This window comes from Puntigrus tetrazona, chromosome 9 (genome assembly GCF_018831695.1).
Source record: "Puntigrus tetrazona isolate hp1 chromosome 9, ASM1883169v1, whole genome shotgun sequence".
In the NCBI taxonomy this organism is placed as follows: Eukaryota; Metazoa; Chordata; class Actinopteri; order Cypriniformes; family Cyprinidae; genus Puntigrus; species Puntigrus tetrazona.
The window spans coordinates 10167272-10183923 of NC_056707.1; the positions used below are offsets into that span (position 1 = coordinate 10167272).

A 16652-nucleotide genomic window follows, 5' to 3' on the forward strand; every position below is an offset into this window, starting at 1 on the left:
CTGTATAAACAACAGCGTAGTGTGCTGAGGTAATAGCTTCAACGCGTTTCGTCTCGCCGTGTTGTTTGTCCCTCTGCGCACTCCTTACGTGTCAATGTGGCTGTGGCGTCTCATGATGTGCGCGCTCCACATCAAAATATTAGTTAGTAAAAAGAAAGAATAATTATGGGAGATGAGCATCCACTCCAGGTTAACAACGACAGCAGCTCCCGCTGTGCTTTCCTCAACGCCGTGCCCGACGACTATCGATGTGTAAGTAAAAACGCGTTTTAAAAACTACTGTAATGCTAACTTGTTAGCGCTCATGCTAATCACAACTTGACGTCATCCATTTCCAGGCATGATGATGTTCACTAATGCTTTTACTGGAAGAAAAACGTGAAAGTAACAGAGAGTGATTCATGACATCTTAATTTGAGTTAAACATGGTTGTAGGAAATTGGTAGGGTGAGGCACGGTGAGATAAGTTCAGGAGGAAATGAATCATTTATTGATCTGTGAGGGAACCCAACACACGGGGAGCAGGAAAACTACTTGCATTTCCTGATGAATAGTCAAAGATTGCCTAAATCAGTGGAGTGTAAGAAAAACATTTAAAGCACCAGGGCATTTATTAAAACAAACAAACAAACAAACAAACAAACAAAAAAAACAAATGTGAAAGTGCTATTGAAAGGGTTATTAAATTAAAAAAGTTGATTGCACTAAATGTTATTGATTTTTTCAGCATGTACTTTTTCTTCTTGATATTTCTTTTTAATATTTTAATTAGGTTTGTTTATGTTTTTAATTCGCAGGATGTGATTCTTAAAGTGAAAAGAGCCACAGGGACATTTTCTCTAGTGGCATGGTGAGAAATCATATTGCACATTGCTTCTTTGTTTTAAAGTGACTTTTGAGCATTTTTAGCTTTTTTTTTTTTTTTTTTCTTTTGTGTAGCTTTTTCATGATGTTTGCGATGTGGCTGCTCCGCCGATGTAACTCTTTGGCACAGGTACAGTGTGTAATATGGGTTCAATGTCAGTGGCCAGTTAACAGTAATAAGACATGTATCTTAAGGTTTCTTAAATAATTAGCATAGTAGAATAATTTCAGAATTTCATGTGAGACTGATCAGTGGACTAATGGCTGCTGAAATTATTTTCAATTTTCAAATGCAGCCCTGTGTGAACATAATATTAGCAAAATTGTTGTAGATTTATGTAACTCATATTCAGTATAATTATATTCAGTGATATTGTTGATTATTATGAATTGTTTGGTGTAATATTGAATCTTTTTATCTGTATTTCTTACGTGTATCTATCTCTCTTTTACCTTTGTCCTTCAGAAAATGATATTCAGTCTGACAGTAGCTGCAGCTTTTGACAGTGTTGCGTATATTATGGTGAGTTTCACTGATTCATTTCTGTGAAAGAGGCATTTTTAAAGAGTATTTATTCGAGCCAATGTATGTTGGAGAAAGGGAAATATTAAATACTTAATTTTTATCTCACCTGTTGCTTTCTTCTTATCTACAGGGAGAGTCTCATCTAGAGGGATCTCTGTGTAATTTTCAGGCCTGGTGGCTCACGTATTTTGGTAAATTTGGCAACTGATTTAAAGATGTGTGCAATCTTGTGTAGCGGTGTTCTCTCTCTCTCTCTCTCTCTCTCTCTCTCTCTCTCTCTCTCTCTCTCTCTCTCTCTCTCTCTCTCTCTCTATATATATATATATATATCATTCAAATACATTAGTTTACAAATATATATGACTTCACATAGTCTAGTTAATCAGTTTCGTGTGAAGAGTGCCTTTTTTGTTCTAAAAAAAGATAATGGTTACAAATGTGATATTGATTTTTACAATAGTTCAGAAAACAAGAAGTTAAATAATAGACACCATATTTCCTGGTTTTGCGCAATTTTGGCAAGACACAAAAAACACACGCATTATGATATTTCTGAGTGAAGTAATTTAAGTAGAAAGGAAGACACTTTAGTGTATCAAAACAGAAAGATGAAATCCTGTACCGAGACTGTGTCATGATAAACTGTTGTTTTAGTAGTTTTCAACTGTTTGTTTCAGACTGGACTGCACTGATGTGGGTTTGTCTTATTACGTTTAATCTGTACCTGAACCTGGTGAGAGAAATCAGAACTGAACATTATGAGATGTGAGTCACTACTCGCGCACACACGTACATTTAGTTGTGAATACATACAAATAGTTCCTAACATGTGCGTGTGTTTCTCAGACCATATCATTTGGTGGCTTGGGGTATTCCTCTGCTCATGTCCACCCTCCCCCTGATGGCTGGTTACTATGGTCCTGCTGGAGCCTGGTGGTGAGTGGCCTTTGACTTTTGATTTATTCCTAATTGCAATCATATCACTAGAGCCATCATCACTTCTTTGTGCCTTGTTGTTGTCTTGCAGTTGGATCACAGATAATCACGTTGGGTGGAGGTTTGGCATGTAAGTTCCATATATATTCAGCATGCGTGTGAGTGTTTGCGGAAATGCTTTTTTTTTTCTAGGAATGAATCTGCGCTGGTCAAATGAAACTATTTCGTGAGTTGCATAATTTTTTTTCAGAGGGTCACACAGCTCATGCTATTTGAATTTCACGAATTTCCGTTCCCATTCTGGCAGGTTAATGTTGCTGGAGTTCTTTGCAATATGTTTCACTTTTAATTATGTCCAGTTATTCCCTGTTAAAGATTGTTCACACTGGCGACAAGTGTATTTGCTCGCCTAAAATGCTCGAATGCTGTATTATATTTATATGAATGCACAAGATATCTGTACTGTATTGATTTTCTGACTATTTTTAATTCATCAGTATCAGAAGATAATGAATATGTTTTAAGTGTAGATTATGTTTGCCGTCTTCCAACAATCACTTTAAAGTAATCTTTAAGACCTTGTTAACAAAGTTAAATGAATCCGTTTTTCATACTCTAATTTTTCAATTATTACAAATAAGATATATTTATGATATAATTAATAGCTTATATGTATATGTTTTTGTATCAGTTGTTGATTTACTGATTAACTTCAGCCAGTTATCAGCTGGAGTTTTAATATTTAATATTGTTACCTTTAGTACATCTAGTTAGCTAATGTAACTCATTGATTAAATGTACATATAATTACACTGTATTAGTGTGTAATCTTATTTTACAGAAAGATAGTACAAGCACCCTGTCAAGTGTCTAAATACTTTTTGAGGTCACTGAGGCAGTTTCCTCGCTTGAGGTGTAAAATGTTGTTTGTTTGCAGATGGTATGTTCCTCTGTTTAGCCTGATTATCCTCATGACCTGCTGTTATGCTCGAATCATCTGTGTGGCCAACGAGAGGGTGAGTGTGTGAGATGGTGAAAAATGGGCTCACTACGTTCTAAATTCAATTTCTTGGCAAACTGCTGTCTGACTTGGGTGTGTAGTTAAACAAAAAGCCTCGTCACCTCCATGATCTCTGTTAATGCTGACTTGCCACAGTTTGGCCGAAAGTGACATTCCACATTCCAGAAGATTTTGCACGTCTTGCAGATTCTGATGAACACTGACGCAATAAATCAGCCCATACATGCTCTTGTACGTGCGGACATGTGTGTAAAATATCTCGAAAGAGTTGATTGGATTTGTGCCGGAACAGCGCCGCTCAGTCACACACACTATATAATGGTCTGTGCATAAAAAGCCTGTCTAAAATGACTGTATTTATTTCAGATGCGTTCCTGGTTAGGCACCTTTAATCCAGAAAGAGAGAGGAGGAAGGTATGCGTTTGTGTATTTATTTGTGTGTTTGCGGATATAGAAATACTGCCATCTACTGGTTGAAAACTTGATATATTATGACTTCTTCCTGCAGATCTCTCTAGCTGAAGAGATCAGACCGTTGAAGTGGTATCCCTCTGTCTATCTGCTCGTCTCTATATTTCCTCTCATAAATCGGTAACTGCATATTTTTCTCCCCACATTTTATAGTGATCTAAATTTCCTATATTAATACAGATTACCCATTTTTTTGACCTGAAGTCTGAATTTGTAATGGAGAATCATTTATAAATTAGTCAACTAAGTTTTGTCATTTTTGTATTATTGTAAATATTAAAATTTTACAAAAAGGAGTTAACATTGCGATATTAATACATTTCTTTTTCATTATTTTTTAAATAAAATAATTGTGTTTTTTTTTTTAATTGTTATTGGCATTTTGTTTTCTTGTTCATCTTTTTTGGCTCGCATGCCTCATGGCTGTGTGCGCACCTCTGTGCATGTGTTTCTGCAGACTTCATAATGCTGCTTACCCAAAGAACCCTGTGTTTTCGCTGACGTTACTGCACGTGCTCAGTGCACCCTTGCATGGGCTTGCAAATGCTCTCGTCTTCGGTAAGGACACCTGGAGTCAGCTGAGTACAACAGGAATAAAGGTACGGTTCACGCTCACTGGCCTCAGCTGTGATTAGTTACCTTAGGATGCTTTTTGATTCGATCTCTTGTTTTCTTCAGGTTGCTATTCAGTCTCGACTGTGTGCCAGCACAAGAATTAGAGAGTACCACGCTGCAAATGTAAGATACACACATGACCTTGATACACACTCCGATTCTGACGATGAAGACAACAACATTCTATTTTACAGCCCAGACATGACCTTAAAAGATAGGGGACCCTGGGAGAATGTTTAGAAAGTGTGTGTGTGTGTGTGTGTGTGTGTGTTCGTGCACATTTTTACATTCTTTGCCTTTTAAAGAATTTCTATCAGTGTTTCCGTGTTGCAGCTTTCGTGTTGACACTTTAATTATAGCAATTATTATTATGCACCTTTTTCCTCAAAGAGGAAAAAAAGCCTATGGGTGAGGAATGTGGTTTGTTAGACGGCATAGGTACATAACGTGGAAAATAACAACGTGCATAAAACAGTAAAACTGTTTGCACTACAAACCAGTGTGTTCATAATGAATGATGATACATTTAAATAACATAAGACGCTTATTTTCAATATCAAGCAGAAAAATGAACTCTTGAACAGTTAAAAATAGCTGGACGTGGTTGAGACCTGGAGCTAGATTGGTGAAATTTACAAATGGTGCCTATTTTTACATCAAGAAAAATGTGGATAGTTGGAAAACAGGAAAGAAAATGGTTGATAGTATGTCTTTCTTTGCTGTTAATGACGGGTAAAAGCATAAGTTGTTGTTTTTTTTTTTGTACTGTATTAAAGTGGAAAAGCTTTAAATCGAGCAATTCACCACTTCAAAATAATCTTTGTTGTATATAATGTAATTAAAGACTGCCTTTTCCAATTCATTCAGCTGAGTATTTCAGACTTTTAAAATGTTTGAGCATGTTTTAATATTGTATTTATGAAAATGTATGCTATATTTTTGTATTGTTTGCGGACTCAACTAATTTTAAATACAAATCTAAAAACATTTATGTCGTGTTTGTGTCTTTTGTCTAGTAGAAAGAGCTGGCACTCATTAACTTCAGTTAATCAGCTAATCAACTTTGAGTTCAAGTTAATTAAGTCTAAATTTTGAGTCTCTTAGTGCTTAAGTCAGGATGATTAACCAGAAAGCCTTGTTAAGTAGGAGCTTTCCCATGAACTGCTTTATAAGAAGGTTATAAAAGGTCAAATTTAAATCAGTGATTAAAAACGCCAAAGTGTTTTTATTTTGCAATAATAAAACACTTTAAACTATAAAGCTACCGACACGAGTGGACAGAAGTAGAAGTGTTGTCAGAAATGCACCTTTGTACTTTATTTTCACACAAATGTAGTGTGAAAATAATATTTAGATGCAAATTTATTTAAATATTATTTATAGTGCTATAAACAAACGATATTAGTTTTTCACCCGTTATTTATGTGTGTTTTCCTGATTGGCCGTGTTGTCTCGCGTCATCTCAGCGCGTTTAATCGCAATTGGTGAACAACTCGTGACGAGTGGCAAGGGAGCCAATCAACGAGAAGTACGTTGTACGACTGATGAGAAATGAGACAGGAACCTATGCATAACATATTTTCATAACAGCAGCTGGAAAATGCAGGGCGCCTCCTGAACAACAACATTTATAGCTCGTTTAAAAGACGCTTTTAAAGACGTATTTTCTGGGCACGAAACAGATACAGTAGAAACTACGATCTGTACAGCATGGTATGACTTCTGATAAACGGTAATATGTAGTTATTTAACGTCTTTAACATTAGAAAGGAAGATTCAGACCTTTTAGTTTCAGTTTACGAGATAAGCCCCGCTAATAAAATACATAGAATCATTTTATTTGGTCTTATCGCTGCTTGTTTTATTTTTAATGCATATACACATTTATATACAGCATGTAGAACATAACGCTTGTTAAAGTGAAGGATAGCAGTTGTATGTATATTATCCACAGGTGTATGTTAACTTACTGGTACTTAACCACAATTAACAAAAATATATGACCTTTTTTGACACAGTACTGTATGTATACCATGGTATGATCATTTCTGAGGTGGTGCTGTGTATATACCATGAACATTCATTGCCATTGTTCATTTTAAAGTGTTATATCACCACACTGAATTTAGAATTGTAAAAATTATTAGGTTTTAATGAATATGAAATATATATATTTTTTTAAATAAAATAATTGTACCTTATGCGATCACCTAGTGAATTTTATTTTGTGTGTTTGTATCATGACTGATGTTTTGTGAACCGCTTACGTATGATTTGTTACATTTTTCCATACAGCCGGTGCCTACGTGGTGCGCAAGATCCGCGCCGCCCTTACAGAGGGAGAGCAGACAGAACAACCTGTGCTCACACCATGTAGTCTGGCTAAAGGTGAGTTATACTCTTTCTCAGAAACCAGAGATGTAAAGAAAGCGCAAAGCGAGTGACGTGTTTGTGTTTCCAGGAAAACAGCGCCATGCGGCATTGTCCGCTCCAGAGCCTAAGGGTCCTGCTGGGTCATCTGCATCTACGGAGACAACTGTACAAAAATATGGTTCCCTAGGGTAAAGGTCACGCAGAAGCAAATCTGGGCACAATGGAAGATGAAAAAACAGCATTGCTAGAGTTTTGGATGCTGGATGGTCATCTAAGCTTGTCCTTTAAATTTGGATTTTACCAGTAGAAGGGATTGTGGTAGAAATCTGACATCAGTCCAGTTTTGCTCTGCGTGACCTTTTGTTCTTAGATGCAAACACTCGCTCTTCATTTCCCTTTGTCTCTTTCTCTCTTGTTTCCCATCAGCTGTAGTTTGTGAAGGTCTGTTTATCAACCTCTTCTTCAGGGGCGATTCAGATCTGATGTTTACCTGCAGCTTTTGTGTTTATAATCATCAACTAACTGACTGTACACTAGCTGAAGACATATCGCTGTCAGTAACAGTAACAGCTGACACTCTTTACAAGATTTCTTATTTTGTAATGGCAAAAAAAATTAATAAAACAGTCCAGTCTTTGTTTTGTTATTTTCTCCTTAAAAAACAACATTACATTAGCTTTGTTTTGTAATCTACATATACTAACCTGTCCTATCTATCTTTATTTAAATTTCTGTATTTTAACGATGACGTAATTACAGATTACAGTGAAATAAATCCGCAGGATAAGAGATAATCTTTACAATTAAAGAATTTACTTATCATATTTCTTATATATATATATATATATATATATATATATATATATATATATATATATATATATATATATATATATATATACTATATACACACACACACACACACACACACACACAGAGTACTGTGCAAAAGTTTTAGGCAGGTGTGAAAAAATGCTCCAACATCTTGGAGAACTAACCACAGATCTTCTGTGGATGTAGGCTTTCTCACATCCTTCTGTCTCTTCATGTAATCCCAGACACACTCGATGATGTTGAGATCAGGGCACTGTGGTCCCACTGGTTCTGAGCTGATGGCATTGATGGACATCTTCCGATTTCGAAGGGTAATAAGCTTGATGTGTCTTTCATCTGCTGCACTAAGTTTCCTGGCCCGACCACTGTGTCTACGATCCTCAACGTTGCCCGTTTCTTTGGTGCTTCTTCAAAAGAGCTTGAACAGCACATCTTGAAACCCCACTCTTTGAAATCTTTGTCTGGGAGAGACCTTGTTGATGCAGTATAACTACCTTGTGTCTTGTTGCTGTGCTCAATCTTGCCATGAAACTGTCTTTCACAACCTCTCCGTGGGAGCAGAGTTTGGCTGTACTTAGTACTAGCCAATACCTGGCTACACATCACAGCACTTTCACTGTTGCACAGTATAGAACTCTTTTAGCTAAGTTTTGATATTTTACTGTCAAAGAATGCAATAATACATAATAGTAATATAGGTTTGGTAATGTTGAAAGTGCACAATATTTTAAGTGTTCTGCATCATTTTATATCACTAATGTGAAACCTGGCCACAGTGTTTATTACTTGTAGTGTCATGCGTTGAATATTAAATATATGTTAGTAACATTTTAAAATCTGTTTTGACCCTATAATGCATGTTAATTAATTAGTAATAAACATTTTAGCTTTGAAAGCGAAGGATGCAAAGAGACAGACAAAAGGGGACAAAGAGGGTCAACAATGGTAGCATTTTAACAAGATCTGAACAATCTGATGACGGGCTTCAGTGAAAAAACCTGTGAAGTTTCTTCTCGACAGGTGAGTTAACATGGACTTTGATTAAACTTCAAATAAACCGTTTATTAAAAGTAGTCTACTTTTACCTGTTGAGACTTGCCCTTACTTTTAGATCAATACAATCTGTGTTTGTGGTGTTTAAGCAGAGAGAGGATAATTAACGAAAAGGGCTCTCCTTTGCAAAAGTGAAAAACCCCTGCTGAAACCAGCCAGGCTGGCAGACCAGTCCTTCCAGATTTAACCAGCTAAGACCAGCCTACCAGCCTAGTCTGGTTTTAGCTGATTTATTTCAGCATAGAATTTGCTTTATTTTTGTAGTTCGCTAGAAGACACTAGTAGCACAGAAACCGTCCGCTCCACCTTTAAAAGAAAAATAATCCAGGCATGAAATAAAGCAACAGAATATCAGACTGCAGCATGACATGCCACTCTACTGACACTGGCGTGAAAATGTAAACCAGAACAAAGCCCAGGCCTGACACACATTTAACGCCTTTGGGATGAATTGGATTGCTGACTGTCCGTGTCTGACCTCACGGATGAATGGGACCAAATCCCCGCTGCTGTTCCAACACACAATAAACCATCTTTACACGAAGAAGCTTATACAGAGAACTGGCACCTTATAATGTCAATGTGTATGCTTTTAATTATTATTAAGAAATGCTTTGAAAACAAGCACCGACGTGTTTGAGAGGATTGTTTTCGGCCATCAGTTTACCGAGCGTGTTCTTCGTGACGCTAGATGGCGCGCGCTACCTTGATAGACACGCGCTTCATAAAGAAGAAGAGCGCGCGACTTCCTGCGAGTGGCGGAAGTTTTTGATCGAGGAATATAATCCCAATATTCATGTGCTTGTTTTCTGTTCTGCAGCCGAAATGTCTTCGCTCACCATGCTCTACAGTTTAAATTGACTCCGGAACTTAAAAAAGTATGTGTAATATTTAAAAACTGAAGCTAGAGGAAGGTTTAACAGGACATTGTCTTTAGCTACAGGTCAGTTAGGAGCACTTTTAATATGCATGTGTGCTGATGTTGTTTTACTGCATTGACAAATAATAACATTTATATTTTGTAGTTAATGCAACTAAGATTTTGACTCAGGCTATTAGTAAAAACCATCTAATGATATAATGCGTCTTACTTAGCTCTTTTAGGACTGGTTACAGTGCTATTTTTAGGTTTTGATGATGTCTTTGTCGCTTTTCATTGCTTTATCTGCGATTTGTTTGCAGAATGCCACATGAAAAAAACCGTAGCAGCCTTTTTTCTAACGCCTGTCATTTTCCCTGGACCGGAGGAGAGCTCTGACCCTCTCACCTGAGATCAAACGTGACAGCTTCCAGGTAAGGCCATGCTTGAAAGGGTATGCTATATGAAATTGTGGTGTTTTACAGTGTTTAAATGTTTTTACTTAAGTCCAATAGATTAAAAAAACGTCTGTTAATGTGTCCCAGACCGAAAGTCCTCTTAAGATCCCCAGGAGAGTGCCCACAGCTGAGGATGAGTGTGTGGATACAGGGAAGGTGACTATGATTTGTTGACAAGACTTTTTACATTTGAGACATTTAAAAACTGCATACAGCAATATGATAAAATACATCATAAAATACAGTGTTCAATGAAATGTTCAATGAATGCTTATTAATAGAATTAGGAAAAAACATTCTTTAACCTAACTGTTTAGTTTATTGTTATAACTATACTGCCACCAGGCATTGAATTTATTTGACATATATTAACAGAGAACATGTGTTTATTTGTTTTAGGATTTATTTTATATTTTTTTCTGTTCCAGCGAACAGTTTTGACTACTGGAAACCTCAGTTAGCAATTCTGTGCTCTTTTAAAGTTTTGGTAATTTCTGATTGGCTTTGTTTTCTGTACTGCTAGATCCACTGGACACAGTTTGCCTCAAATGGTACAGCATCCCAGTCAGATCCAAAGTCACAAAAAAACAGTGATCAAGAACATACCGTATGGCAGGAAATCCGCAGGTAACGTGCTCCTCACGTTATCCGTCAGATTCTGACAGCAAAGCCTGTTCTTCATTGCTTATAGTAAACAACATGTTATGTAATCGTATAAACATCTTATGTACCCAAGTACAATATTGTTTGCTTTACTTTGCATTACATGATACATGTTGTTTTGAATTACACAAAGGTTGGCCAACTGACTTGCATATGTGATATTTTATGTGAAGACTCTCAACATTGCATGTATTTAGGGAAGAAATGCAGATTTTAGAGGCTTGTAACTGAATATTTTTACATTCTTGAGTATCTACCACCTGTTTCCTGACACAGGAAGTGATGCATCGAGCACATTTAACATACTTCAACATTGATTTAAGCCTGTAGTTTTTAGGACACCATACAAAAACTACAATGACTGTTAATTTTTTGGATGTGTTTTACTGATGTATTAAAAAAAAAAAGTATCTCCTGAATGTACTGGTCAAGTACATTTACATTTAACAAATGCTTTTTACCTAAAACGGCTTACAAATGATGTCAACAGAAGCAATCGAAATCAACAAAAGGGCAAGTGCTATAAAAGGTCTCAGTTACAGCTTGATGCAGTACACATAGCAAGGATTTTTTTAAAATACTCTAATAATTAAAAGAAAAGAGAGAATAGAAAAAAACAGAGCAAGCCAGTCTTAGAAGCCTTTTGCTTTTGTTAATTGTATAATACATAAAAGAGTATTAGTCTTAAATGTCTTGTGTAGATTCTTTTTAATAGTATGACTTTTGTTATTTATTTTGTTAATGCCGTGAAGATAACCATGTGCTGACATGGTATTAAAAAATAAATAATAAAATACATATAAGGTATCTTACGAAAGTACAGACAGAACTGAAGTGATCTGGCTTTAACAAATTCACTCGCAAAAAAGCTATGCTTGTAACTTGTAACATATAGGTGAGCTGTGGAGGGTGTTTTGCCTTCTTAATATCAGAACATAAATAGAAAATAAATTTTATATCAGACTTTTATTTCAAAATAGAAAATGCAAATCCTGTTTTGCACGATATAGCGCACATCTACACTGCCCCTCTATACAGCTTTGCTTATCATTGATGGACCATCTGTGCATGTTGACCCGTCTCATTCCAAGCCCGCTCTGCTAGTACTATAAATGGTTGCTGTGCCATGAGTTAACAAGATAAACAGCTGTGCAGAATGTGCCAAATGTGTTTAAACGAACAGTTATGGACCCACAAGTAAAGTATGTGCTGTATGTTTAAGGAGCTACAGTGTTTGTTAATCTTTGAGTTATATTTGCTGCTATTATATTTCATTCGTGTATGTGCTTATTTCGTACAGGCGTCAGGTTAAGGTGGTTTTAGAAGATGTCCTTCATACAGAGATCGGGCAGAGATTGCTGAGATGTGGCGGGCAGAGTTTCCAAAAGTCAGAGAGCAAAAGACCGAGTGATCGCATCGCAGCAGCTGAGCTCAAAGACAAGAGGAGGAGAAGTCTAATAAAAAGAGGAGAAACAGACTCTACTGGACCAAAAGCCACTCCACTGTCCCGTAATCAGACTGAGTCATCCACTGAAAATGATTCATGTCCACACAAAGAAATCAAAAATCAGGAATCCAAACAGCTGAGCTCATCACTGAAACTATTAGAGACATCTAAAGTATCGAGTAACTCCTGTTCACCCAGAGAAAGTGACTCACCACAGGCTGATAGCGAGGTAAGATCTGTACACCTTGGTAATAATGAAAGAGTCCTGAAAAAGCGTATCCACAAACCTTGGTAATAATATCCTGAAAAAGCGTATCACAAAGCTATTAAGCAGCACAACCGTTTTCAACACTTAGAACTGAGCACCATTCAGCATATAAGAATGCTTTCTGAGGAGATAAGAATTCAGCTTTACCGTAACAGGAATAAAATACATTTGAAAAAATTATTTAAATTATTAAATAATTTATTGCTTCATCAAAGAAACCATAAAGTACGATGTGGAAAGTTTGGTACATCTGTACTGAATTCATATATTATTATATATCTTTTTTTTTTTTTTTTTTTTTTTTTTTTAATTTTGATTACATAGCACCTACCCAATAAAAAAGAAAGGAGAGAAACGCAAGAGTGCCCAAAACATGCTTTAGAAGATACAGAAAATCACTTGCTGAGGAATGGAGAGGTGGTGCAGGAAATGGATGGAACCAGAGGAAGTGTGTTACGCCTCTCCGTCGGGGTTGAACATGTTTCCAACTCAGACTGTGCCTCTGGAACAACAGAGGGGCGGAGCTACAGCACGGAGTCTTCTAAACCCACCCCATCTGAACCTAGTAAGTCATTTTTCAGCATTTTATAAATCAAATAAATACAGCCCTAGCATGCATAAAAGACTTTAAAAACATAAAAAAAAAACTTACCCACTCCAAACTTTTGAACAGAAGTGTATGTAATTGATAAATATCACTTCACTAATAAATATCATTTGGTTTTTACATGCAGCGCAGATATACCAAAGCATTTTTTCTAACTTTGTGTGATTGTTACTTGAAGACAGTAATTGCGTTGTTGCTTTGCTTAGTTGTTTTGTCCAGTGAAGAGGAAGAGGAAGGAGAGGAAAAAGAAGAGGTGGAAGCCTCTTCCCTAAACATCCAGCCACTGGATGGTGCAAAAGACATGAATATAGAAGATAAATTGGTAAAACACTTGAGTGTCATTCACACACAGGTGGGTTGGTGATCCACCTACTGGACCAAAAGAATCCATTTTATTTACTAAATAATTACTATATAGTATATGACTGATTAAGATGTCTCATAATAGCTTATCTTCCAGCCAGACGCAGGTGCTGATGTGTGTATGTTATGTTTTCATTGTCAGTGTTTAACTGTGGTGGAGCTACAGCTGTCTTCCCTTCACATGGGTGGAGTCAGTGCCACTTGTGAGAGTATGAAGGTGAGAATGCCAAAAATCATTAGGATGTTAAGTAAAGATAACGTTCTGTGAAAATATTTCGTAAATTCCCTGCCATAAATATATCTGAAAGTTTTTGAATCCATCACTGACACTTATTTTTAATATATTATTTTTCAGGTCACTACAGAAAACATCACCTTTTCATTAAAAGGTAAACATGTTTTAAGCAAGCATTATTATTAGATATATTCTGGTGAAGTGAATATTAAAAGCTTGCTATGCTTTCTTTTGTATATTATTTAACTTTAAAAACCTATATTTATATACCTATATTCTATAACCTATATTTTTCCATACATTTTATATTATGTGTTTTATATATTTTTTTTGTATTTTATAATATCTATTTGTAATGTATATGATTATACCTCTTTTCTTTCTCAGATTGTTTAAAGAACATTTCTATATCGACACCTAATGTGTGTAAATACAGCGTATGGGATGAGCCCATCTTGAGTGGGTGTGGCCTGGCTAAGGACAGTCAGGTCCCACCCCCTTCTCTGGTTCTCTTTTGGCTGTCTGATGACCAGGCACAAGGATTACGCAATGACCTGTCCCTCATTCGGCCAGGCACATGTCCAGGTCAGCTACCTGTCTGCTTTCTTGATTACTGATAATACAGTTGTATATTTGTTAATATTGCTAAAAATTGTTTTAATATTAATCTTATTATTGTTAAAAAAAAAAAAAAAAAAAAAAAAAAAAAAAGCAATGACAGTACTTTCTATATTCTCTCTCCCTATGTTTTCCGTGTGTGTTCAGCTGAAGGCAGTACATGTGTGTTGCTGTGTTTGGCTGAACCTGTAACTGGTGTTGAGAGTGCGCTCTTGGCCTCTTTAATGGACCTGGTTCAGATTCAGAGCAGCTCCGAACTCCTTTCCCTCACACAGCCAGACAGTCTGAAGGAGCTTCAGAGCTCCCAGGAAACACACCTTCTCCAGCTGTTGACGCCTGAAACCGATCCTCAAACCAGCGCTGCAGCGCATGCAGCTGGATCCGCTGTGAAGGTTCAGACAAAATATTCCATTTTTTTGCAATTTGCAAATTCATTTCTTTCCTGTGGTTAACTTAGTTACAAATTATTATTAGGCTGATAATAGAATTTGTAATTATATCCGATTATTGAATACAAAACGCTGACCCTCTGTATGTCAGTGTGGTGGTTTTTGAATGATCGGTTATTCCAGCTTAGTTTGATCAAGGTGGACTAGGTAGAAAATGAATATAGGAGAAAAAAAACGAATCGTTTTCACAATTTTATGGATTGAACGTGTGTTTGCAGTCTCAGGATTCTGATGTTCAGTTGCAGCCGGTGTACACACTTTGCCACAGTAGAGCTCAGGGTTCATACAGTGTTACCCTGGCACCTGCACTTGGGGCAGAATGGACACCGTACAGACACTGTGGTCCGGCACGCAGGTGAAAACATTTTTGATATTTTAATCTCTTGCTCACCAATGCTGTATTTATTGGTTCCATAGTACAGTAAAAACAATAATATTACATCATTACTCCAGTCTTGTGTTCCTTCAGAAATCATTCTAATATGCTGATTTGGTGCTCAAGGAACTTTCCTTATTGTCATCATGCTGTAAACAGTTCATATTCTTGCAGAAAACATGATGGTGTTTTCAGTATTTACAATGAACTGGAAGTTTAAATAAACAATGTTTATTTTAAATAGAACTAGTTTGGAACATAACAAATGCTAATTTCGACCAGTTTAAATCAGTCCTGATTCCCTTTATTCACCTCTGTTCAGATTGATTCAGTTCCCTCCTCCACCCACGAAAGGAGCCATCACCGTGACGACGGAGGACCTGGAGTGTTTAGACAGTGGCGAGTTTCTTAACGATGTCATCATCGACTTCTACCTCAAGTAAGGAAACTAAAAGGATTTCTTTTGGGCATATTATATCAGTGGAAGGAGTTGCGGTCAGTCCATCATGGTTTTTATGGAAAGGAATGGGAATAAGAACAGGAAGAGTTTTGACTATCAGCATGAAGTTTGATCTAGTTTGAAACCTGTTCTGATTAAGAGCTGCCTGTATGCACCTCTGATGTGGAAAAACAGCTAAACATTGGCTGCTTTTAACAATACATTACCATTCAAACCTGGGGTCAATATGTCTTGAAATTATTACTTATTAAACTGATTTATGATTTATTTGAAGGATAATTAGGACTTTGATATTTTTTGACCAGATAGCTAATTACAGACTTGATGTGCGTAATAAGCATTTAAAAAAAAGGCATTACAGACCCCAAACGTCTGAACTGTAGTGTATATAAACCTAAAAAATCACTGAACCTCTAAAGATCTATTTGCTACCAAGAGTCTTAGTCCTCTTTGAATGTTGATTACAAACGTGCAAACTGAGGTTGTGTTTTGAATGTATGCTTTTTTTAATTTATTTTTATTTTTTTAGGTATCTTTTTTATTTATTTGTTCTATAAACAACTTTTTTAGGTATCTTCTTGTAGAAAAGGCCCCGCAAGCATCTGTAGACAGATCTCATGTTTTCAGCAGTTTTTTCTATAAACAACTCACACGCAGAGACAATGCTAATGAGGACAGTACAAGCACACCGTGAGTATTTGTTCACACGCCGCCAGACCTGGCACCACGCCCCTCCTCTCACACACACACACACACACACACACACATATATTATATATATATATATATATATATATATATATATATATTATATTATAGAGATGCTGATATACTTTATTTCTTTTTTTTAAATAATGCTTATTCTTCCAAATGATTTTTGTTTTTACAATTTTGGTTATCCATCAGAGCTCAGGTCAGAAGGCATCAGCGTGTGAGGACATGGACACGTCATGTAGACATCTTTGACAAAGACTTCCTGTTTGTGCCAGTCAATCAAGAGTGAGTATTATCTATATAAATACAGTATTAATTTAAGCCATACATACTTTATAAGAGCCGTTGTTTGCTCTAATTTTTTTCTTGTAATTTCATTCAAAATGTTTTGCTTTCTATATTCATTATAAAAAGTTTAAGCTTTTATTTGCCTTGAACATAC

At 36.3% G+C, this 16652-nt stretch overlaps 1 protein-coding gene and 1 long non-coding RNA gene across 3 annotated transcripts; both read left to right on the forward strand.

Moving 5' to 3' along the window:
- Positions 1 to 64: 64 nt before the first annotated feature.
- On the forward strand, positions 65 to 7442 carry si:dkey-100n23.5 (cyclic AMP receptor-like protein A). 2 transcript variants are annotated; one of them, XM_043249271.1, is made up of 15 exons: positions 65 to 252; positions 798 to 850; positions 940 to 994; positions 1331 to 1387; positions 1521 to 1581; positions 2068 to 2155; positions 2237 to 2326; positions 2418 to 2456; positions 3264 to 3342; positions 3714 to 3761; positions 3856 to 3938; positions 4276 to 4417; positions 4497 to 6165; positions 6729 to 6821; positions 6895 to 7442. In XM_043249271.1, the coding sequence occupies exons 1-13, from the start codon at positions 166 to 168 to the stop codon at positions 4671 to 4673; spliced, it is 1059 nt and encodes a 352-aa protein (XP_043105206.1). In that variant the 5' UTR covers positions 65 to 165; the 3' UTR covers positions 4674 to 6165; positions 6729 to 6821; positions 6895 to 7442. The 2 variants fall into 2 exon arrangements, with proteins under 2 accessions (XP_043105206.1, XP_043105207.1); XM_043249272.1 differs by having other exon boundaries at positions 4497 to 6146.
- Positions 7443 to 7776: 334 nt separating this feature from the next.
- LOC122351843 lies at positions 7777 to 12109 on the forward strand. Its single transcript, XR_006251805.1, has 4 exons — positions 7777 to 9571; positions 9876 to 9986; positions 10098 to 10637; positions 11974 to 12109. It is a non-coding gene; the product is annotated as an uncharacterized LOC122351843 (long non-coding RNA).
- The last annotated feature ends 4543 nt before the right edge of the window (positions 12110 to 16652 follow it).